At 39.7% G+C, this 25,000-nt stretch overlaps 1 protein-coding gene and 1 long non-coding RNA gene across 2 annotated transcripts in view; one reads left to right on the forward strand and one right to left on the reverse strand.

Annotated features, from left to right (window-relative positions):
- LOC137624895 (uncharacterized) overlaps window positions 1-25,000 on the reverse strand; it is a 227,285-nt gene that overhangs the window by 179,774 nt on the left and 22,511 nt on the right. The gene's annotated exons all lie outside the window — the stretch shown is intronic.
- Window positions 1-25,000, forward strand: part of LOC137624893 (carboxypeptidase B-like) — a 57,216-nt gene that overhangs the window by 12,533 nt on the left and 19,683 nt on the right. The window contains exons 3-6 of the mRNA XM_068355831.1: window positions 35-159; window positions 7,459-7,561; window positions 12,174-12,258; window positions 12,639-12,795. Of these exons, the coding sequence (XP_068211932.1) occupies window positions 35-159; window positions 7,459-7,561; window positions 12,174-12,258; window positions 12,639-12,795 (470 nt within the window). The remainder of the gene's footprint in view (window positions 1-34; window positions 160-7,458; window positions 7,562-12,173; window positions 12,259-12,638; window positions 12,796-25,000) is intronic.

The raw sequence follows: 25,000 nt of genomic DNA on the forward strand, positions 1-25,000 counted from the left end.
TGTTGACAAGAGAACATTCAATTTTGCTTTGCAGATGGAAAGTCCTGGAAGTCTATCTTGAGTCAGTGAGCGATGACGTCATTCCTCCAACTCTGATCAAACTGGAAGACATGGAAGCAGAGGGATACTTAGTGGTCCTCTCGGTGTCAAAGGTCAAAGGTGAGAATTGGGTCAGTTTTCACAAATTCAAAGGAAAATATATCAAGGTCCGAAATTAGTCCAATTATGCAAGTTGTTCATGTGAAGCTGTTTTTTTTTTTTTTTTTTTTTAAATTAGTCTTATAATTAGAATTAAGTGTGGACATCCATAGTAAAATTAAAAGTAAAAAACTTTGGCCAGATATCAATTATGTGAAATGTAAAATAATGATTATTTTAGACTATTTGATATCTCATTTGACAATTGTGAAAATAGTGGGATGCTTCTACTGATGATTGACAAGATGGGACTTAATTAATAAGAGAAACTTATTTCATTCATATTTCTCTTGATGATTTTCATCAATATAGTCTTTGCACATAATGAGGAAATGTAATACAAAAGAAAAAGCATTTAAAAGAAACTTAAGAATTTCTTTACATATCATAAGATATATAAAAATATCGCATCGCAGCTAATAATCCCGTTTGTATCTTCTGCTGTGAACTACATCCACTATTTCATTCAATGCCTTTGAAAGTTCTTGGGTTATATCTTGAAGAAATGTTGACCAATGAAGAAGGATTCATAATCATCATACGATTTCCTTCCTTATACTATCAGTGTCTGTGGCACTGACCCCGGTGGGTATTAGCAAGTCAGTGCACCTCATCTTATAAGTCTTTTCATCGTCCCCTCGGCCGATCGCTCGCTGTGCCCGCTTTTTAACCTTCTACATGTGAGATTGGAAGTATGTTTAGAAGTAGAAGGATGGATGTATTGGCCTTGTGTGAGACAAAGATGAAAGGAAAGGGTGAAGTGATGTTTGGTGAAATGTCTGGTAGAGTGTCTGGGATTGAAAGGGGAAGAGCGAGAGAGGGTGTGGCGTTATTGCTGAGTGAATGGATGACAGGTAAAGTAGTGGAATGGAAGGAGATATCATCTAGGTTAATGTGGGTAAGGGTTAGGTTGGGTAGGGAATGTTGGGCGTTTGTCAGTGCGTATGGGCCAGGTAGTGAGAAAAGTGAAGAAGAGCGGAATGAGTTCTGGAATGATTTAACTAGGTGTGTAGAAGGACTGGGTAGAAGGAATTATGTAGTTGTTATGGGTGACTTAAATGCTAGAGTGGGCGCTGGAGAGGTAGAAGGTGTCATTGGTAAGTATGGCGTACCAGGTGGAAATGAGAGTGGTGAGAGACTGGTAGACATGTGTGTTGAACAAGAGATGGTAATAAGTGCTAGCTTCTTTAAAAAGAAAGATAAAAATAAGTATACATGGGTAAGAGTGGCAAATGGAAGAGTAGTAGAAAGGGCATTAATGGATTATGTGTTGGTAACTAAAAGAATGTTTGGAAGATTGAAAGACGTGCACGTGTATAGGGGTATGGCTAACGGTATGTCTGATCATTTTTTGGTGGAAGGAAAATTAGTTGTAGCAAAAGAGTGGGGGAATAGAGTAGGTGGATGTAAAAGGGAGGTAGTGAGGATTGAAGAGCTAATAAAACCGGGGGTAAAAAGTAAATATCAGGAAAGGTTGAAAATGGCATATGATGAGGTGAGAGTAAGAGAAACTGGTAATTTAGAGGAGGAGTGGAAGTTAGTAAAAGAAAATTTTGTTGGGATTGCAAGTGATGTATGTGGTAAGAAGGTTGTTGGAGGCAGCATGAGGAAGGGCAGTGAATGGTGGAATGAAGGAGTGAAGGTGAAAGTGGAAGAGAAAAAGAGGGCTTTTGAAGAATGGCTGCAGAGTAATAGTATAGAGAAGTATGAAAAATATAGAGAGAAAAAGGTGGAAGTAAAGCGCAAGGTACGTGAGGCAAAGAGGGCAGCTGACCTGAGGTGGGGTCAGGGATTGGGTCAGTCATATGAAGAGAATAAGAAGAAGTTTTGGAAAGAAGTGAAGAGAGTAAGGAAGGCTGGCGCAAGAATTGAAGAGACAGTGAAAGATGGAAATGGAAGGTTGTTAAAAGGAGAGGAGGCAAGGAAAAGGTGGGCGGAATATTTTGAAAGTTTGCTGAATGTTGAGGATAATAGGGAGGCAGATATAATTGCTGTTCCAGGTGTTGAGGTGCCAGTGATGGGAGATGAGAATGAGAGAGAGATAACAATAGATGAAGTGAGGAGAGCACTAGATGAAACGAGAGTAGGAAAAGCATCTGGTATGGATGGTGTGAAAGCCGAGATGTTGAAGGAAGGGGGTGTGACTGTACTTGAATGGTTGGTGAGACTGTTTAATATGTGTTTTGTGTTGTCAATGGTACCAGTAGATTGGGTTTGTGCATGTATTGTACCACTATATAAGGGTAAGGGAGATGTGCATGAGTGTTGTAATTCAAGAGGTATTAGTTTGTTGAGTGTAGTTGGAAAAGTGTATGGTAGAGTATTGATTAATAGGATTAAGGATAAAACAGAGAATGCAATCTTGGAAGTACAGGGTGGTTTTAGAAGAGGTAGGGGATGTATGAATCAGATTTTTACAGTTAGGCAGATATGCGAGAAATATTTAGCAAAAGGTAAGGAGGTGTATGTTGCGTTTATGGATCTGGAGAAAGCATATGATAGAGTTGATAGGGAAGCAATGTGGAATGTGATGAGGTTATATGGAGTTGGTGGAAGGTTGTTGCAAGCAGTGAAAAGTTTATACAAAGGTAGTAAAGCATGTGTTAGAATAGGAAATGAAGTGAGTGATTGGTTTCCGGTGAGAGTGGGGCTGAGACAGGGATGTGTGATGTCGCCGTGGTTGTTTAACTTGTATGTTGATGGAGTGGTGAGAGAGGTGAATGCTCGAGTGCTTGGACGAGGATTAAAACTGGTAGGCGAGAATGACCATGAATGGGAGGTAAATCAGTTGTTGTTTGCGGATGATACTGTACCGGTAGCAGACACAGAAGAGAAGCTTGACCGACTAGTGACAGAATTTGGAAGGGTGTGTGAGAGAAGGAAATTGAGAGTCAATGTGGGTAAGAGTAAGGTTATGAGATGTACGAGAAGGGAAGGTGGTGCAAGGTTGAATGTCATGTTGAATGGAGAGTTACTTGAGGAGGTGGATCAGTTTAAGTACTTGGGGTCTATTGTTGCAGCAAATGGTGGAGTGGAAGCAGATGTACGTCAGAGAGTGAATGAAGGTTGCAAAGTGTTGGGGGCAGTTAAGGGAGTAGTAAAAAATAGAGGGTTGGGCATGAATGTAAAGAGAGTTCTGTATGAGAAAGTGATTGTACCAACTGTGATGTATGGATTGGAGTTGTGGGGAATGAAAGTGAGGGAGAGACAGAAATTGAATGTGTTTGAGATGAAGTGTCTAAGGAGTATGGCTGGTGTATCTCGAGTAGATAGGGTTAGGAACGAAGTGGTGAGGGAGAGAACGGGTGTAAGAAATGAGTTAGCGGCTAGAGTGGATATGAATGTGTTGAGGTGGTTTGGCCATGTTGAGAGAATGGAAAATGGTTGTCTGCTAAAGAAGGTGATGAATGCAAGAGTTGATGGGAGAAGTACAAGAGGAAGGCCAAGGTTTGGGTGGATGGATGGTGTGAAGAAAGCTCTGGGTGATAGGAGGATAGATGTGAGAGAGGCAAGAGAGCGTGCTAGAAATAGGAATGAATGGCGAGCGATTGTGACGCAGTTCCAGTAGGCCCTGCTGCTTCCTCCGGTGCCTTAGATGACCGCGGAGGTAGCAGCAGTAGGGGAGTCAGCATTATGAAGCTTCATCTGTGGTGGAAATGTGGGAGGTTGGGCTGAGGCACCCTAGCAGTACCAGCTGAACTCGGTTGAGTCCCTGATTAGGCTGAAGGAACATAGAGAGTAGAGGTCCCCTTTTTGTTGTTTCATTGTTGGTGTCGGCTACCCCCCAAAATTGGGGGAAGTGCCTTGGTATATTGATTGATTGATTGATTAACATTAACACAACCTTTCTGCCCAACCACTGACTTGAATGTTATGCCACTACACTAAAATTCAAAGCAGATATCGGTTATCACTTTTCTTGAAGTAAATATTAAGCAAATCTTAAAAAGGACTCAATTCCCAGACTAATGAATTGTGGATGAACACATTGTGCAGAAAACTTCCACGTAAGGTTCATCAACTATTCATATCAATATATATCAATCTCTTTACACACACACACACGTCCTAATCCTTGTATGAAAAATATGTGTTCTATGCAGTGAGGTTATTGACCTTTTTAAGAGTACTATAACTCATAAATTGAAGGGCGGGATCACTGAACTCTGTTATAAGTGACGTAACAAGTTCCTTAATGTAATGCGTTGAAAGCCTATTGGTGACAGTATATTCCATCACAGTGGGGAATTCCACAAAATCTAACAATTCAGCATAGTGACAGAGCAACATTGCATTTTACTTGCTGAGGGTTAAGCAGTACCCCTCGAGCGATCATTAGAACAAGGGACTTGTCTGAGAGCCACATAGATGGCAATGGGAAATAAAAGTTAAAAGAAAATACTGGAAAGCAAACGATATTTTGCTCGGAAAGGTTAAGAGTTTTTTCCTACTCTTATGACGTGTATGATTTTCATATATACTGCTACTAATGTCTTACCATGAAGATTTATATTCGTAATTTACCATTCATGATGTGCACAATTAAGGATAATTTATTTTATATCAAACTCCTCTCTTTTTTTTATTTTACTTAATCAAAGTCTCTTGCTTGAGGGTACACTCGGCCACACTATTTTATCTTATTTCTCTTCCTCTTGTTTTGTTAACGTTTTAATAGTTTGCATAGGAAATATTTGTTTAGGAGTTATTACTGTTCTTAAAATATTTTATTTTTCCTTGTTTCCTTTCCTCACTGGGTTATTTTTCCTGTTGGAACCCGTGGACTTATATCAGCTTTTTCAACTAGGGTTGTAGCTTAGCAAGTAATAATAATGTATTACGGAAACCTCCATAGAAAATATAGGTAACAGAACCTAGAGATCCACTTTAAAAAGATTAGTTGATGAACATGCATGTGCAAAATCATTACATTTTGCTGTTCCCAATGAAAGTAATAATGTTACATTAATGCAAAAATAAATTATTTCTTATATAGGGGAATTGTAACTACTCACATATGTACATATGCATATAATATGTGTATTATTTCTACACACTCGAACACATTACATGTGTAGCCTAGGTGCTATATTCCTGCTCGTTTATTCAAAATTACACGCATTCCTTTGACGGTTTAAAAGTTTAAAGGCCAATCATGAATGGCAGAGGCATGGGACAGTGACATTGCCCTATCAAGCAGAACAATCCCCTAGAGACTGACCATATATACATATGATCAGCACCAAAGCCCCCTCTCCCCACAAGCTAGGACAAAAGAGTGCCAGCCAATGGCTACTGATGACTCAGCAGAGAGACCTATAGGCTTCCCCAAACACTCCACCCCATCCTTCCTTAGTTCATAAGGATGGTGAGGATGCAGCAACCAACGGAACTAACGAGTTTGAGCAGGACTCGAACCCCAGTCTGTCATTCACCAGTCAGGGACGTTACCACATCGGCCACCACAATCCATTTCCAAACACATACACATATATTTACACACACATATATATATATATATATATATATATATATATATATATATATATATATATATATGTGTGTGTGTGTGTGTGTGTGTACACTCACATGTACACACACGCACACCCATACACACAAATATATAAATATGTATATATATACATATTTATATATATATATACACACACACATATATATATATATATATATATATATATATATATATATATATATATATATATATATATATATATATATATATATATATATATATATATATATATATATATATATATATATATATATATATATTATACGGCCAGGGAATTACGTAAATTCCCGAGCTCCATAAATCTGATACACACAAGAAAATACCTCGAGCTCTGAGAATAATACGCAACTCCCACATGGCTATATATATATATATATATATATATATATATATATATATATATATATATATATATATGAACATTTAATATCGATAAGTTTTCCTTATTCATATTATCAGAGGTCGTCAACAGTGCCGGGGGGGGGGGGGGGGGGGGAAGGGAGTCTGCAAATCCAGGGGATGGGGAGTCAGCATCTGAAGGGTCCATAGTTAAGGGTGGGATTTTCTTTGTTTTTTGTTGGTTGTTTTGTTGTATTACCTGCTTGAGAATTTTAAGAAAGTATCATACATTGGAAAGGAAATTTGCATTCTCCACTATCGCCACAATGAGAGTAGACTTCCCAGATGGTTCACTCCATACCCTGCCCGAAGGATAACACCAAAACAGATATAGAGGCACAGGTGTAAGCTAAACTCGACTGTTAGGACCGAGATCAAGGAAATATGGAATCATCCTTCCCATATCTGTAATGATGGGCTTCCGGCCAGAAGCCAAGAGTCCCACCTCAAGGATTGGATCACCCCGGATTCCGATGACCCAACCCCTGAGAGTAGTTCCGTCAAAAAGGTCCAGACCATCTTTGGGATGGCCGAGATCATCCAATACTCCCTTCTATAGCTTTGAATGTAAATACCTCCCAACTGTGATCCCTTTTCCCATTCATCTAAGCAGGCAGTAATAACGAATGTGGAATTATCCACGCCATTTAAATAAAAATAAATAAATAGATAAATAAATGAACAAAATATATATATATATATATATATATATATATATATATATATATATATATATATATATATATGTGTGTGTGTATATATATGTATATATGTATATATATATATATATATATATATATATATATATATATATATATATATGTATGTATATATAACTTAAGAGACATAATACTCATAGAGTTAGGACAACAAGGCAAAAGAAAGTTGATAAAATTAGAAGGTCGAAGTAATATTGAACAGAAGAAATAGAGAAAAGGGAGAGAAATTTAGATTCGAACTTGGGGAGCAATTTCCCTAAGTTCGAGAGCCCTCTTGCCCGTCACAATTCTTCAATAATATGAAGAAACCACATGACTCCGTCAAGGCACTCTCTCGTTAAGAGGATTAAAGTTTTAGAATGACAAATTTTCTTCTGCATTTTCACAATCATTTTTCCGTAATAAAATTTACTTTGAAATGGACTTTAGATAATCACGTAAGTTGTTGTTTCTATATTTGTCAAAAGTTAGTTTTCTGATTACCATTGGAGTCCTGTCAATAGTCCATCTTGTAGTTCCACCTTTCATCATCATCATCTCATACGCACATTGACGCAAAAGTTGAAATCTAAATATGATTTTTTTTTTCATGATTTTTTCGCTCAACAGGTATTTCTGAGGTGACTGTGTCTCCTGAAGCTTTAGAGGATCTCACAAAAATGCAAGACGATGGATTGATCACTTTTGACATAATATCAGACAATCTCGGAAAGTAAGTCCATTCAAGGGTTTCTTGATATATTGAAGTTATTATTATTATTATTGTTATTATTATTATTATTATTATTATTATTATTAAATGCTAAGCTACAACCCTAGTTGGAAAAGCAGGATGCTATGAACCCAAGGGCCCCAACAGGGAAAATAGCCCAGTGAGGAAAGGAAACAAGGAAAAATAAAATATTTTAAGAAGAGTAATAACATTAAAATAAATATTTTCTATATAATCGATAAAAACTTTAACAAAACAAAAGGAAGAGAAATTAGATAGAATAGTGTGCCCAAGTGTACCCTCAAGCAAGAGAACTCTAAACCAAGACAGTGGAAGACCATGGTACAGAGGCTATGGCACTAGCCAAGACAGGAGAACAATGGTTTGATTTTAGAGTGTCCTTCTCCTAGAAGAGCTGCTTACCATAGCTAAAAGAGTCTCTTCTACCCTTCCCAAGAGGAATGTGGCCACTGAACAATTACATTGTAGTAGTTAACCCCTTGGGTGAAGAATAATTTTTATCATAATCTTATATCCGATTATTCATTAATAACGCCATTGCCAACTTACATATTTTTTAAAGTAATTTTTCTATACTTCTGTTACCTTTCGCGTGAGGATTGCAATACATTTTTTTATCTCTTCATACATATCCTATTTAAAGTATTAATATCCTCATTTTTGTTCTTGATGAGATTATGCACCATGACCAAACTGCTCTTTCCTTTCCAGTTTTATTTCCTTTATTTAAGAAGTTACCCGTTTGACAGTTTTATAGGTACCTGTATTGTTTGTCATTCAGTCGAGTTTTATGCAGCACTTAGATTTTGAAAAGTTTAGAATATTCTTAGTTCTATGTGATAGTTTGGCATTGAAGCATCTTCATGAATATTAACCTACATATACTGATTTGAGTGATAATTGTGGCATAAACTATAGTATCCCCTTTGTTAATCAGACACCAACTTAGCATAGTTCTTTACCAGGTGCATATTGATGGGTTTAGAATATATCGAATATTCAGGTTCCAAATGTTCTGTATTACTTATTCGGATAAAATCTTCCCAGTATTGCTTTAATACTGTGTCTATTTTAACACAAAATTACAAATAGATTAAGCTCTCAAAAGACCCTCTATTTCTGTGACTATAATTCCATGTGGAGATTAATTAAAAATCCGGTATAATTAGAATTGAGTTTTGTGGATTATCTGATATTGTCTTGTTATTTATTCAAAATCTTTGGACGGCCTATTACAAAAATACCTTAAGGGGAAGGTTTTCACATTTGACTGGGATTTAAGTCCCATTTTAGGTATACTATGTCAATCATTTTTTTCTATCAAGATCAAAAGTTTCCAAATTTATCTAAAAATGCGAGATTTCCTGTTCTGTTTTTTAAGGATATTCACGTGCAAATCATGGTTAATATGTTGCAGTACCAGGCCCTTGATATTTTTTTTTATACGATTTTAGTTTTCCCTTAATAATCCTGGTATACAGTGTCCTCGCTGAAATGATAGATAGTGGGTGTATACAGAATGTGTATGTTAGATCATGAGCATCATTGCATAAGTGAGTATTCATAATAGTTGCAAATGCATTCGTATACGTGCAAGCCTTTATAAATAGGCAATTCCATCTGCACTTATTTAAAGATCACTTGTGTAAACACGCTGGAAAACAGTAGGCCTAGTTGCGTGTGTACAGTAATGCCTCACAATACGAAATTAATTGGTTCCGTAGTGGTTTTTGTCCCGTGATTTTTTCGAAATGTGAGTCTCCTTTCACATGAAAATAGCCTATTTGTTCCAGGCCCTACCAAAACACTACATCAAATGCTTATAATAAGGCTAAACTCAATCCAATAAAACCATTTGGATCATTGAATAATAACCTAACCATTAATAACCCGTAAAGTAAATGTATAATTAGAGCAAATAGTAAAACAAAGCAATAATAAATGGAAAATACAGTAACCAAAATGTGGAACCTTACTCTTTGAAGTGAGGCGATGTCTGAGAGGAAAGTGGCGTGGCGGTAGAGGAGGATGACAAACGGCAGAAAACATTAACACGTAACCTTTTAAACCCGATTAATAAATGGCAGAAAACCTTAACACTTAGCATAAACTTTTAATTAAATTTTTTTTCTTTTTTTTTTGGCCTCTTTATAATTTAGTAACTTTTTTTTTTACTTTACCTTTTGTATTTTTTTTAATTGAATTACTTTCTTTATCACTCACTTTTTTTTTTATCACTGAACTTCCTCTTGGCCTACTAGTACCAAAGGACTCTTTTAGAAAAAAAAAAAAAAAAAAAACTATCCAAGGATGCTTGTGTCTGCCTGGTTATTAAAATGATCCTGAAATGACTCAGAAAAATGTCATTTATATAATAAATTGCACGACCTATGACAATTTTTTCTTGGTGTCTCTTTTCGACAAAACCCACGATTTTATGGTAGCAAGCTAGAATCTCCTTAATTTCTGCTATCCTCCCCCTCCTCACCACTTGAGAACTGTTCCTGAACTTTGTTCAGTTACACTGCGTCCAACTCCTTCAGGTCGTCCGCCTTAAGCTCCTCTAGGTGCTCCTCGATAAGCTCATTAACGTCGTCCTCATCGACTTCCAGATCTTGGCAACCTCAGATTGAATAACAGGTTTAGGGTCATCAACTTTTTTGTCATTAGCTTTGGCTTCAGCTTGGCTTACAAGGAAGCCCTCGAAATCTCGTGTGGAGATGGAACCATGCCACAGCTTCTTCCATGCAGAGTTCCAGGTGCACCTCGAAACCTCCTGCCAAGCTGTATCAATGATTTTGAGGCATATCACAACATCGAAATTCTCCTTCCAAAATTCACGAAGGGTGAGGTTTGTGCTCTCAGTGATTTCGAAACATCTCTTGAAGGGATATTGCGTGTAGAGTTTCTTAAAGTTCAAAATAACTTGCTGGTCCACGGGTTGGAAAAGACGGGTGGTGTTTGAGGTGCCTCTCTTCTAATAATTTCTCCACAGTTGGGGCGATGCAAAGGTTTACCCACTCGGTGAACAAGGTTCTTGTTACCCAAGCTTTGTATTAGACCTTCACTTCAACAGAAGCTTCTTCTTAATCACCTTTTGGGCCTTGAAGGCTAGAGGAGTTTCTGAGTGATACACCAGCAGTAGCTTCACCTTTCAATCCCCACTGGTGTTTGCAGAGATAGCAAGGGTAAGCCTGTCCTTCATAGGCTTATGCCCGGGTAGCTTCTTTTCTTCCCACGTGATTAACGTCCTTCAAGGGTATTTCTTTCAGAAAAGCCCAATTTCATCACAACTGAAGACTTACTGAGGACTGTACCTTTCCTGGACAGTCAACTCAAACGTTTTAACAAAAGCTTCAGCTGCTTTCCTGTCCGAGGTTGCAGCCTCCCGATGATGCACCACCGAATGAACTTCAGACCGGATCTTAAATTTTTCAGCCCCCCAACCAAGGAAACCTTGAACTCTGGGTTTGCCTGCTTCAATGTCCCTTCTCCTGCATCGTCTTTGGCCTGAGCAGGCACGAGATCACCAAAAAATGGCCCTGGTCTTCTGGCAGATTATTGCCTCAATGACCGTGTCTCGATGACTGTCTCTCCAGCGATTTCCTTATCCTTATTCCAAATAAGCAGCAGTCTCTCCCATATCATCGTGGACATGGTTCGTTCAGCTGGAGAAAACAGTCATGCCCTTAGGTGTTGCTGCTTTGAAGCTTCCTTCCGTTTCAGGAATGTTCCTATCGTAATGCGATTTCGGCCATATTCCTTTGCGATCACACTTAACCGCATGCCAGTCTCGTCTCGTATCTCTTGATTATTTCCATCTTTGTCTCCATAGAAAGCATCCTCTTTTTCTTTCCCTGTACATCAGCAACAATCTTGGGACTCATGGTTAATACACTTATGTAATATCACAACACGATACAATACAATATTCATGAAAGTGAAATCACAAACACAAAGTTAATGCGTACGGTACCGCTGCTGAAATGAAGAAGTGGAAGAGGAACGCCAATGCCTAGATGCATGATGGGATACAGTACAGTAGATGCTGACCAATAGGAGAGCTGGATCTTAAGGTGGTTACTAGCATCTGATCAGGGAGATAACCAATGTGAGCGCAGGTCGCAATTTTATAGGTTGGCGAAGCGGGAATTTCAAAATCACTCTCGGAGACGGTCAGGCTCTCGTACAGTACCTTCCTTCGTGGCGCGAAACATTTTTCGCAATGTCAGCCATATTCTTCGCATCGTGAAAATTTTGTAAGCAGAATCTTTCGTATCGACAGTTATGACTGTAATCAAAACGGCTTAACCATGAGTTTTCCTGTTTACTTTGTCTTTATTGGTCTCTTACTTGTTTCCTGTCAACACCCAGCCATCTCTATGGATGATGTGTGGTGGTACTTTGGCTGAGTCTTGTTTATAAATAACCCATAATCAAGTTAACATTTTATCCAGTATTTTATACAGCATACAATACACTGCATTGTGTTTTTCTAATCTATCTGGTCGAGTCAGTATAGTTAAGCAGAGTAAAAAGAAAAAAAAGATTTTATATTTTTTTACCCAAAACATTTAACTTTTCACTAAAGGGAATTGGATTTGGAGACACGTCAGAAAGAGAGTAACATTCTTCGATCCCCCATCACATTTGACTCTTACATGAGTTTTAATGACGTGAGTATTTTACATATTATTACTAATCATTTCTACCCGTTTAAAAATTAAGTCTAGATGATTTCTTATTTAATTGTTATAAATTAGTTTTTTTTCTATTGGATTGCTGGATATTTAGATATTAAGAGGAAATTCATGATTCAATAAAAAAATGGAAAATATATTCTTAAGAATAAAGTATATCAACGAGGTTCACGCTTGCACTGAAATGTCAAAAGAAATTCTCAGGAAAGTCAAGTAATAGTATACGAGAAGTAAGTCACTTATTTAATGGAGAAACTAAAGACCGTTTTTGCCTTGAATATGTACTAACATTTCCGAGTAAATTTTGAGGTTCTCACATCTAGCTCCTAGTCATTTCAAAACATTGATTGCCACAGATGACGAGTTACTTGGAGAGCCTGGAAGCCAAGCACCCAAACAGAGTCCGAGTAGAGGAAGTTGGAAAAAGTGTTGAAATGCGCCCTATATACCTTGTTCGGGTTACTAACAGTATCGGAAATAACACAGAGAAGAAAGTTATATTCCTTCATGGAGGTCAGTATTTATGATATAGGTATTCACTTATCAGAAATTGGTCTTTTCATTAAACTTCCACAGATTTTTTATTTGCTATAAATGTTGCAAAACCTGTGGTGTTATGCTAATAAGGACATCATCATCAACATACTCTAGGTCAAACTAATTTCCTGTTACCAATCCAGTTCAATCATTCTCCACTATCCACAACTGTCCTATGCATTACAAAATCATTGAGGAGAATAAGCAACATAGGTGACAACTCATTCCCTTGGAATACTCCGCTGTTCACTGGAAATTCATTTGGTAAGATTCCACTAACATTAACTTTGCATATGCTATGGTCATGGACAGACTTTATCAAATTTACATAATTAAGAGGAACTCCATAATAACACAGGATTCTTCTCAAAATTGGCTGTTGCACACTATCAAATGCTTTTTCATAGTCCACAAAAGCCATCAAAAGTGGATTTCAATATTCTACACATTGCTTTACAACATATCCTTAAATAGAAATTTGGTCAGTACAATTTCTACCTTCTCTAAATTCTGCTTGTTCATCTCAGCTTTTCATCAATCTTTCTCTCATCTCTTTAGAATGAGCATACGGCATATTTTCATGACTGATGCAAGTGTGATGCCTCTGAAATTATTGCAATCAGTCAGATCTGCTTTCTTTGCCATTTTCACCAACACTCCTAGTTCCCATTCATCAGGTTTGGCTTTTCACGCCACATTCTGCAAAATAATCTTGTAATCATTCTGGGAGTCACTTCATTTCCGGCCAATATAATTTCAGCAGTTATTCCATCGTATCCAGGGAATTTCCACCCCTTGAGATTTTTAATGATAGCTTCGACTTCAAACACACTGAATCCTCAGATTCAGGTATATCAATCAAAATATTCCCCTCATATCTCCTATTCATGATCTTACTAAAGTGTTCCATCCAATGATGCCTTTCTACATCTTCTGTTGTTATAACAAGTCCATCTTTATTTTTGATGGTTTATGCTTCTTTTTTCCCCAGTAGATATTTTAATAATAATTCGATGAGAAATTCTTGCACCGTAGCCACTCCCTGAATTTATAGCTTTGTCAGCCTCATCTGCTTTCATGTCTAAATATTATCTCCAGTCATTCCTGGCTTTTCTTTTGACTTCCTTATCAATACTGGTATACTTCGCATGCTCTACCTTGTAATTTTCACTACTCCCTTAAAAACTTTCAACAACTGAAACACATTGTAAAGGGATTGGTAAAGAAATCTTAGACCAAGGCATATATATATATATATATATATATATATATATATATATATATATATATATATATATATATATATATATATATTTATTTATATATTGAGGTTATGATGACACCAAGAACAGAAAACGGATTTTGAGCAAAGCGATAAATCTATTTTTGGGTGAGATGGCCATGACGTCCAAATAGATATTTATAAGCATAATTTTCCCTTTTCCGTGACGATCGTATATGTCATAATTTTCCCTTTTCCGTGACGATCGTATATGTCAGAGTTTTGGTGATTTAGGTAACCGAGATCTCGTCTTGTCTAGGTAACATTACCCTAGACAACATATACTTTCGTCATTTCCCCTGTTACCCTTGTGTATCGGTTATCATTCCTGGAGATCGATATCTCCTAGAATTATACAAACCGTTACTAATCTCGCTAGAGATTTATGGGTAATCTCTCTTCCCTCTGAGATTAGCCTTAGGCTACAAGTCTCTGCGTCGGCCTTGAATTTCGAATTCAGGCATGACTAGCCTAGAGTTTTATGTCTCATCCCTTAACGGCAGACGGCAAGTTTTGGGATTCGATCAGAACCTCAGAGTATTTAGTCTTTGTCGGCAGTCAGTCGGCGGGGTGATTGCATTCCCCTGCCGGAGGAACTGCCGGCATAGGAGGCTAGCCCTCCCTAGATTACACCTGAAGTGGTCGAATGTTGCCGCCACCTTCTCCCTGTGGTATAGTAGACTAGTCCTATGCTTGCCGGCCCTAGGCTATAGAGTCGTATACTCTTGTGGCCTAGGATGGCGCCGGCATTGGAACTCTGTTTCTCCCTTGTTGAGAGGAATGGCATGAGCTGCCGTCCCCTTAACTGTATTAGCACCTCCTAAGCTGGAGAATAATGATTCTCCTGCCACTTGTGGTCGTGCCGGTACTGAAAGAGTTTCTTCAAGATGTGTAGGTCCGGCAACATTGCCGGTCCCTCCTATACCTCATATAAGACCCTTTCCCCTCCCCTCTCTGTTCTTTTACGATGGCCGAGCCATTGTCTTTCCTGTGCTGGAGTCCTGCAACTTTACCATTGCCGGTGGGTTGCCGGAGCCGCCCAGACCCCCCCCCCCCTCCTCAGCCGCCAGCTGTTGGCGACTGGCGACTGCCGGCGGCCATGACGGCTGTCGGCGACTGCCGGCTTCCAGCGGCCTTGGCAGCTGTGGATGGGAGGTCCCTTGTGTCACCAAGGTTCTCCAGATCTCCCTTGAACTGCTAGCCACAGTTTCCGTTGTCGGCGTATTGTTCTGGCCGGCAGTAGACCGGCACAGATAGGTATTGACTCAGTAGGTAGCATGCCGACTGTACTTGTTCTGCCGGAGGCTGGCCTACGGTAGTAAGCCAGCAATAGTACTGTGGCTAAATGGAAGTGAACCTTCTTTCCGGAGAAAAGCAGTAAAATTAGGCTTTTACATCTTTTATTACTGTATACATATACAGTAATAAATAGCCTTCACTCTTTCTCTCTCTCTCTCTTATCTAGCTTGCTAGATGCTCCGGCAATAGGTAGCTAATCTGGCAACATGCCGGCTGAACTTCAGTATATATCTGTACAGGTAGTCAGTATATTTGCAGTATAGTATATACGGCAGATGAATAACTAACACACATATTATTCTAGTAGTTATTTCCAATATATCTTGGGTATCCCTGTCCAGATATTTGCTGAACCCAATTCTATATTGATAGAATAATATTTCATCAATATTCTGATTTGAAATCAGTTTCCATTTACCCTGCAATATTGAATTTCATATAGGGCCGGTGGTGTGACACCTCTAACCCTTATAGGGGACAGCCCTTATCCCTGAGTTTCCCTGATAAGGAAACTCCCTAATTTAATATTGTAAGGGAGGTCACAGCAAATAGATTGGTTGGGATGCATAAGTATATGTCTTTTATTTTCTGCCGGCTGAACTACGGTATAGGCCTCTACAGGTAGTCGGTATATTTGCAGTATAGTAAATACGGCAATGGATAACTAACTTATATATTATACTAGTAGTTATTTCCAATATATCTTGGGTATCCCTGCCCAGATATTTGCTGAACCCAATTCTATATTGATAGAATAATATTTCATCAATATTCTGATTCGAAATCAGTTTCCATTTACCCTGCAATATTAAATTTCGTAAAGGGCCGGTGGTGTGACACCTCTAACCCCTAAAAGGGAGAGCCCTTATCCCTGAGTTTCCCTGTTCAGGAAACTCCCTGATTTAATATTGTAAGGGAGGTTACAGCAAATAGATGGGTTGGGATACATAAATATGTGTCTTTTAATTTCTAATCAACATATTTTGGATGCGAACTTCTGCTGTTACCGCTCCCATTTCGAAAGAATGACATTCCTTCGATACTCTGATTGTGAATCAATCCTCCTTACCTCACAGCATTAAGTATAGAGGGGGACAGTTCTTGTACACTTCCTTACACCTAGGTGTTCGAACCCCTTCTTCTTCAGGGAATTCCCCGGTTGGAGAAATTTCCTTATCTTAATACCGAGGAAAAGTAACAGCATTGGCTCACAAGGGATACACGGGTATGTGTCTCCCACTACCTCTTTTAGCTTTCTGTCCTAAGCTATTTTTGTCAAAAGACGATTTTGCACATTGTTTATCGGTGCGATAATCAATTGAATACTCTTTTCTGTTCTCCCTTCCTTACAGGAGGGACACCAGATGATGCCTTGCAGTCTTCTGCAGTTGAAACGGAGAGTATTTTCACGGACATAATATATGCAGGTTCACCCCCCCCCCAGCAATATTATTTCCAAATCCCCAACCTACCAGACGGCAGTCTATAACTGTCGAACTGTGGTTGGTTTGGTTTCAGAAGTTCTCATAAATGCGGTTCAGTTGCGAACTCGCAAAAATGCGAAAACTCTACGGGAATTGAACTGAAAATTTCACTACTCATTACGAAAACTGCGAATTTAGTGTTCCTTTTAAAGGTTTTTAAGGTCTAACCCCCCCCCACACCCTGCCTCTCAAGATGAGGTTGCAGACACTAACAGCACTGGTGAGTGAACGGAACTCGGACCCCCGACTGACAAACACCGGGCAGAGAATCCACAATCAAGCTACACCTTATAGTGAAATCAACAACAGAGGTCATTGTTTCACTGTCACATCTGACTCTGCCGCCAAGAGCCGGCAGTGTGTACATTACCTGAGTGCCGAGCTATAACTAGGCGAATGTTACTTGCAAAGTTTAAATCAAAGCAGTGCAATGTGAGTATTACAGTTTGCTATGCACCAACAAATGATTCCCCTGAAGAAAGGAAAGTTGAATACAATGAAGAACTGCAGGGTGTAATAGATGATATCTCAGAGAGATATCTAATTTGTAATTAGTGACTTCAATGCTAAAGTTGGAAGGAATAATCAAGGTATAGAGAATGTGATAGATGTTGAGGGTTTCTAAAGTTGGAAGGAATAATCAAGGTATAGAGAATGTGATAGATGTTGAGGGTTTTGGTGAAGATGCAATCTTGTTACTGGATGTACTCTTTTCCAGCACAAGGGCATCCACAAATATAAATGGACTTCACCCAGTAGCAATTACAAAAATAGATCACATATCCATTAAATAAAGATAGAAAGGGGACTATGAAAAATGTAAGAAGCTATAGAGGTGCTGATATTGATTGTGATCACCAGCTCATTACCACAGTGAAATTAGAACTGAAAGCACCCAACAGAAATGTAGATAGAATACATAGGTTTGATACAACCAAGTTTCTAGAAGATGAGCACCAGAAAACTTTTGCAATTGAATGTAGGAATCGATTTGCAGTCTTACAGACTTTGGGAGACAAAGAGCAGACAATTAATGAAGAATGGTGGATAATAAGGACGTATATCAGTCATTTGATAGTAAAGTTTTGGGACAATGTTACAAGGAGAAAACCGTGGATATCAAATGATACCTGGGATACTATAAAAAAAGAGATATAACCCAAGACCATGATTTTTTTTTTCAAGTTCAGGATCTTACAATTTTGCCCCAATATATCTCTTAAAGTTTGTCCTGGAGTGAAGGTGTCCTCCTCTGAAGATTAAAACAGGATAATCGACTAAAATGTGTTTAATAACCACTGTCACTTAACAGGCATTACAAAGAGTGGTCTGTTTCCCTTCCCCAACTCTTCATTAAATAATGGCGAGTTGTATGTGTATGGCCAATACACAGTCTAGTTAAAATGACCTCACCCCCCCCCTACTTGTAGAATTACAAGATGACCATTTACCTTCCGAAGGGGGGATTTGTTTCAATCTTGTATTGGTCAGTTCAGACCATCCAGCCTGCCACTTATTTTTACAGTGAAAATGCATCATATTTTCAAGGTCTTTGTATGGAATACTTATGGGGGATGGGTTAAGTAGCCCTGAAGCTTCCTTAGCTGCCTTATCTACTCGTTCAATCCCATCCACCTTAAAGTGAGCAGTGACCCAACAGAAGTGAATAAGGATATTCTTCCTAAACTTCAGAAGTACTAACCAGTCCTGTATCTCATGTCCTAGATAATGGGCTGGCATAATTTTTTTGAGAGTAAAACCCTATTGGAATCCATAAAAAACTGTATAAAACTATCAAGATTACCATTTATAAAAATATGTTGGACTGCGAGAATTATTGGATGGAAGTTTCTTTCAAATAACAAATCCCCCACCACAACTACTCTTCCAACTCCTGCGTCCCATTTTGAACCATCCATAAAAAACGTGTTCCCCATGATGTTGCGCAGCATGATTAAAACTCCCTTTTCATTACCTTACTCAGTAAGGCATTTTCCCTCCCGTCATAAAACATACTTTAACATGTAGGATGAATATAGTTCTGACTCTACTCTTACTTTGAGCAGTTTGCAATATTATTTTCAATAAAAAATATTCCTCATATACCCCACGAGGCCAACTGCTTTAAAATACTGCCCTTCCAGTTCCAAGTGGTGTTATACGACTTTTCAAGGTAAAACAAGGCACCCAACACCTGGTTTTGGTTCGAAATGGCATTTGAATTTCGTTTGATAACATCAGCAAATGGTCTAGCGTGTTTTGGTTGTTCCTGAAACCAAACTGCCTGTTTGATAAAAGGTTTTTTGATTCTAGATACCACACAAGTCTGTTGTTGATCATTCTCTGAAATAGTTTGCATATGCAACTAGTCAAAGGTATAGGCCTTTAACTAGATGGCAGTTTTGGGTCTTTACCAGACTTGTGGCCCGGAATTATCATTGTGATATGCCAGGAATCAGGAGATGTATAGGAAGCCTATAGACCATTAAGGGTTTCTAATAAAATTTCCATGGTATACACTGGGAGATGGGAAATCATTTTATATCGGATGCCGTCCTCACCTGGGGTAGTCTCATTTGAGCTAGAGATAGCATTTTGCATATCCTAGCTTCAGTATTAGAAGAAGCAGGAGGAACTACAGATGATGTTCCAATTTGTTGAAATGCTGAGGAATAATTGTCAGCAATTGATACATGAGCGAAGTACTTAAATCTGCTACATCTTTGGGGTCTATTATTTTCCCTTAATATTGGTAAAAGTCTGGGGACAGATTTGTTTTGAAGTTTTCTATCTTGTCCCATATTTCCCTTGAATGAGTTTTGGTGTTGATATTAGATATTTATTTCATCCAAGATGCTCTTTGCTTTTTTAAAAGTTCTTTTTTGTTTGGCACAGACTCTGAGGTACACTATTCTATCTGCTTCATAGTTTGTGCTTGAGTATCTTCTGAAGCAAATTTGGACCGCTTCCCTTGCATTTGCCCATTCTTTACTTCACCAAGGAACTACAGGGTGATGAGGTAAACCACATATTTTAGGAATAAACTTACAATGCATTATCATCAACAGCATTTGAAATGTGTTGATAAGCATGCACTAGAGATGTAAAGTCACCATACTCTATCGGTGTGTGCACAGTACTCATAAGATATCCAGTCTACCTCATCTATCTTCCATCATGGTGGACACGGAAAAGAAAGATTGTGGGCACAATTTAACATTATTGACCAATGGTCACTGCCATGTAGGTGTTGATTGACTGACCAAAGGTAATCTAATCGAACGGATGATGAACAGATTGACAAATCAATGGCTGAAGTAGAGTTGTGGAATACTTCATAGCTAATTGGAGGACCATCAATCATTAGCATTAGATCATTGTTGTCGACTGATTTTTCTACAAGATTACCCCATCTATCAAACACATTTCTATCCCATAAAGTATGTTTTGCATTAAAATCATCCATTAAAATAAAAGGGGCCGGGAGCTGATTGATCAGGTCTTATAGGTCAGAGAATCCAAGAATTTTTGGATTCCCAGCGTGGTCTAAAAGAAGTTCTAAATAGGGTTCAAGATATATTGAGCATAAAGTATTTATTTTCCGATATATGTTCTAACAGCACATGCCTGTAGTGGTGTATTGAAGGGGATAATTTCAAATTTCACAGACTTGTAAACAATAAAACCTGTGCCACCTTGAGCTCTTGCAGCTTGCAAAGGAGGGGATCTACAAAAATGATAATCGAGTTCAGGATTAAATGGTTTGTCACTGATCTTGGTTTCTTGTAAACAAATTATCGTTGTGTCTGAGTTGTTGGTTAAAGTTTTTATTTTATCAATACTAGTATTTAGATCTTTGCAGTTTTTCTGGATAATGGACATTATCTTTTATCATGATTTTTCTTTGTCTCATTTGTTTTTTGATAGTTCTCAGATGAAGCCAGGTAAGGTCTAGAGATGGAAGGTTTTATTATGGCACGCTCTTCATTTCTTTCTTTCTGTTATCTTTGTATAAGTCAGCCTTAGGATCATGAGCGGGAAGGCACTTACTGGGTGTAGGTTAAGGTGGGGACGAGGGGGGCTTTTTCCTCTTTGAAATCTTTTGTTTTCCAATTTTCATTAGGTCAGGTAGAGATTCTGCCTGAGACAAAATTTTTAAGTTGAGGGAACCATATTGACTTCCTTGGAGGATTGTGCTCGAACTTCAACAGGTTGAGCACTTGACCCAGAAGTTTTGTCTACCACCTGTAGGGGAGATGCCCCTGAAGGGGATTCTGTCTGTGGTAGTACTTTAGAGTCGATGGAAACCACATTGACCTCTTTGGAGGATTATGCTCTGGCTTTAACAGGTCGAGTAATTGACCCAGATAGCTGGGCGGCTACCAGTATGGCAGATGTACCTGATGGGGCAGGTGATACCACTGGTCCCCTGAAGTAGTGGATTATTACATTTTGGTGGTACCTTAATAGTTTGAGCAAAATTAAGTTTCAGAATAAGTAAATTCTTTGCATGGCCTACACTAATATGTTTAGCATTTTCTTTTAAGATGGTAGCTTCTTCTTTCTTGTATTCTCTACACCTTTTATCTTATGATTTACGGTGTTATTTACAGTTTGCACAGGTTTTATCTCTGTTGCATTCACCATGTTTTAACGAAGAAAAGTTTTTACAGACCTTCCTACTATTGCAGTACCGGAATGGATGACCATATTTGAGACAATTGGAGCATTGTAAATGCCAAGGTTTATATTCTCGAACACGTACTCTCAATTTCAATGTTAACATGATCAGATAAAATAGGGGTTTCAAATGTAAAAACTATCATGGTTGTTTTGGGGATCTTACTTACTTTCCAAACATTAGACGGGTACATGTCCAGAGTTTTTGGTTCTGAAAAATATAGGCCACTATCAAAAACTACTCCTTTATTGTAACGGAAGCTTATGTGTGGTTTAATATCTTTTATAGGATTAGCGTCTTCAATCTTCATGTCAAAAAGCTTGAGTACCTGATTGAGCATTGATCAAAACAGATTGCTAACTGTATTTATAAGTATCCTTACTTTTAATTAAACCTACTACTTTTTTATAAATTTACTCCTCCTGTAATAATTGTAATTATCAACCTTCCCGGATGCAATGATCCATGTTGGAGGCTTGGGGAACTCTTACTTCTGGAAGTCTATGCTCTTTTACTTTCTCTATCCATTCTTCAGGTTTATATGCATCTGGGTTTCTTGGTGCTTTATCACAGACACCCAGAAATCATACAATCAAATTTTTATGCTGCCTATTTTTTTTCTTTTCTTTTTTTTTAAGCAATCTCGAAACTTGAAAATAATACAAAAGATTCCCAAAAGCCTTTGTGACGGGCCGAGAGAAGGTTGTGAACTCAAAGACAGTATGATAGCAACTGAGTTAATTTATTATAGAACACTCCTTTATATACAAAACCTCAAGGCAACAGGATATTACATGTTCGAGAAACAGACAATGTTACATAGGAGAAATGCAGACATGTTTATTCGGGTTCTTTTTAGTGCGAGGGAAGAGCGAAGATACAAGCATAATATATACAAAATGAATTATGTACGATCGTGTGACACATGGTTGGTACATGGCTTCCCCCCCCCCCCTCAAAAATGACATACTGTACATGTTAAATAGGGCGCCCTGATCTAGAGAGGCGAACTGTAGGCGGGTCATCTAGCAGGAGATAAGCAGGTTTTAGACGATCAATGGAGATCCAGTCTTCTTTGCCACGAATGTTTAGTAGGAATGCTTTCGGACTGCGGCGGATCACAAGGAAAGGGCCCGTGTAAGGGGGCGTTAGCGGTGGCTTGCTAGTGTCGTTCCGCAGGAAGACGTGCGTTGCAGAGTGCAAGTCTGTTGGTATGTGATGCTTCGCTGGGGGCTTGTAAGTCTGGCGGCATGGAGTAAATTTTCCCACAACGTGACGTATACGCTGGAGATCGTCGGAGGATGTTGTAGAAGGAAAAAATTCAGCAGGGACGACCAACGGGTCGCCATACACCATTTCAGCTGCCGAGACGTCGAGGGAGTCTTTAGGAGTGGTCCTTTGTCCCAGGAGGACCCAGGGAAGCTGAGTAAACCAGTTGGAATCCTTGCAGCGGGACATCAAAGCTGCTTTGAGGGTGCGATGAAAACGTTCAACCATTCCATTGGCAGCAGCGTTGTAGGCGTTGTCTGATGTAGGGTGATGCCCAGGAGATTCGCTAATGGTGTCCACAATTGAGAAGTGAAAGTGGTACCCCTGTCGGAAGTAATATGCTCAGGGATACCAAATCTTGCAATCCATCCAGAGAGTAAGGCAGATGTACATGAGGCGGACGTTGCAGTTTCCATGGGAATGGCTTCAGGCCAACGAGTGGAGCGGTCGATGACGGTAAACAGGTAACGATGTCCTTGTGATGTGGGTAGGGGGCCTACAACGTCGACGTGAATGAGTGCGAAACGACACCGAGGTTGAGGAAAGGTGCCGACTCCTGAATCCGTGTGTCGATGTACTTTGGAAGTTTGGCAAGAAGTGCAGGCGCGAACCCAATCCTTAGTATCCTTAGAAATGCCGTGCCAAATGAACTTTGCCTTCAGCAGCTGTGCAGTAGAACAGCACGAGGGATGTGAAAGGCCGTGAAGGAAATCAAACACCTGCCGGCGCATGGGAGCAGGAATCCAAGGTCGCGGTCTACCAGTACTGACGTCACAGAGGAGGGTGGTGTTGGAGTCTTCGAGGGGGAAGTCTTCTAAACGGAGGGACGTGCAGGATGTCCTACATGCTTGATACTCTGGATCCTGTCATTGGGCTTCAGCCAGGGCGTTGTAATCCAATCCCAGTTGAACGGCAGCCAACATGTTTCTTGACAGGGCATCGGCAACGGGATTCATTTTCCCAGGGACGTATTGAAGGGTGCAATTGTATTCAGCCACGGCAGAGAGATGTCGGCGTTGCCGGGCCGACCAGGCATCAGACTGTCGAGTAAAGGCGTGCACCAGACGCATGTGGTCTGTGCGAATGACGAAGGGCGTACCTTCTAAGAAATGGCGAAAGTGACGGACAGCCAAATGCACCGCCAGCAATTCTCGATCGAAGGTAGAATAACCCGATTCTGCCTTGGACAGTTTTCTGCTGAAGAAGGCCAATGGGCGGGGCAAGCCGTTGACCACCTGCTCGAGTACTGCACCAATAGCGACGTCGCTGGCATTGGTGGAGAGAAGGAAAGGGGCATGTGGGATAGGAAACGTGAGAGCCGCAGCAGTTGATAGGGCCTTCTTTGCATTGCAGAAGGCTGCTTCTTAAAGGGGACCCCACTTCAGGTCCTTTGGCTTGCCCTTGAGGGAGGCGTAGAGGGGAGCAAGAGTGGCAGCAATGGCTGGCAGAAAACGGTGATAATAGTTGACCATGCCCAAGAATTCCTGCAGAGCTTTGACGGTCGAGGGCGCGGGGAAATTCTGAACGGCTGCTACCTTCTCAGGGAGGGGATGGACTCCTTCAGGAGTGATGCGGTGCTCTAAGAACGACACTTCGTTGGCGCCAAAGGTACACTTGTCGTACCGGACTACAAGGCCGTTTTGTTGCAGGGGGTCGAGCACGATGCGCAGGTGATGGAGGTGTTCCTTTTTTGAGGAAGAGAACACAAGTATGTCGTCCACATAACATACACAGAAAGAGAGGTCCCCTAAGATGCCATCCATGAGACGTTGAAATGTGGCCCCAGCATTACAAAGGCCAAAACAGGAGTAATTGAAGGTGTATGTACCAAACGGAGTGGTGATGGCAGTCTTGGGGATGTCATCTGGGTTCATAGGCACCTGATAATACCCCTTCAGGAGGTCGAGCGTAGAGCAAACCTTTGCTCTGTGCAGGTAGGAGGTCACGTCGGCGATGTTTGGGAGGGGGTAGTGATCCGGTTCTGTTTGCATGTTCAGGCGCCTGTAATCCCCGTACGGACGGAGGGAGCCGTCTTTCTTCAGAACGATGTGTAAGGGTGACGACACGGGCTGGAGGCCTTTTGGCAAAGGCCCATTTCCTCCATTTCGGCGAACGTCTGTTTGGCGGCTGCCAATCGTTCCGGTGCCAGACGTCTGAATTTTGCGA

The sequence above is a fragment of the Palaemon carinicauda genome, chromosome 31 (genome assembly GCF_036898095.1).
Source record: "Palaemon carinicauda isolate YSFRI2023 chromosome 31, ASM3689809v2, whole genome shotgun sequence".
In the NCBI taxonomy this organism is placed as follows: domain Eukaryota; kingdom Metazoa; phylum Arthropoda; class Malacostraca; order Decapoda; family Palaemonidae; genus Palaemon; species Palaemon carinicauda.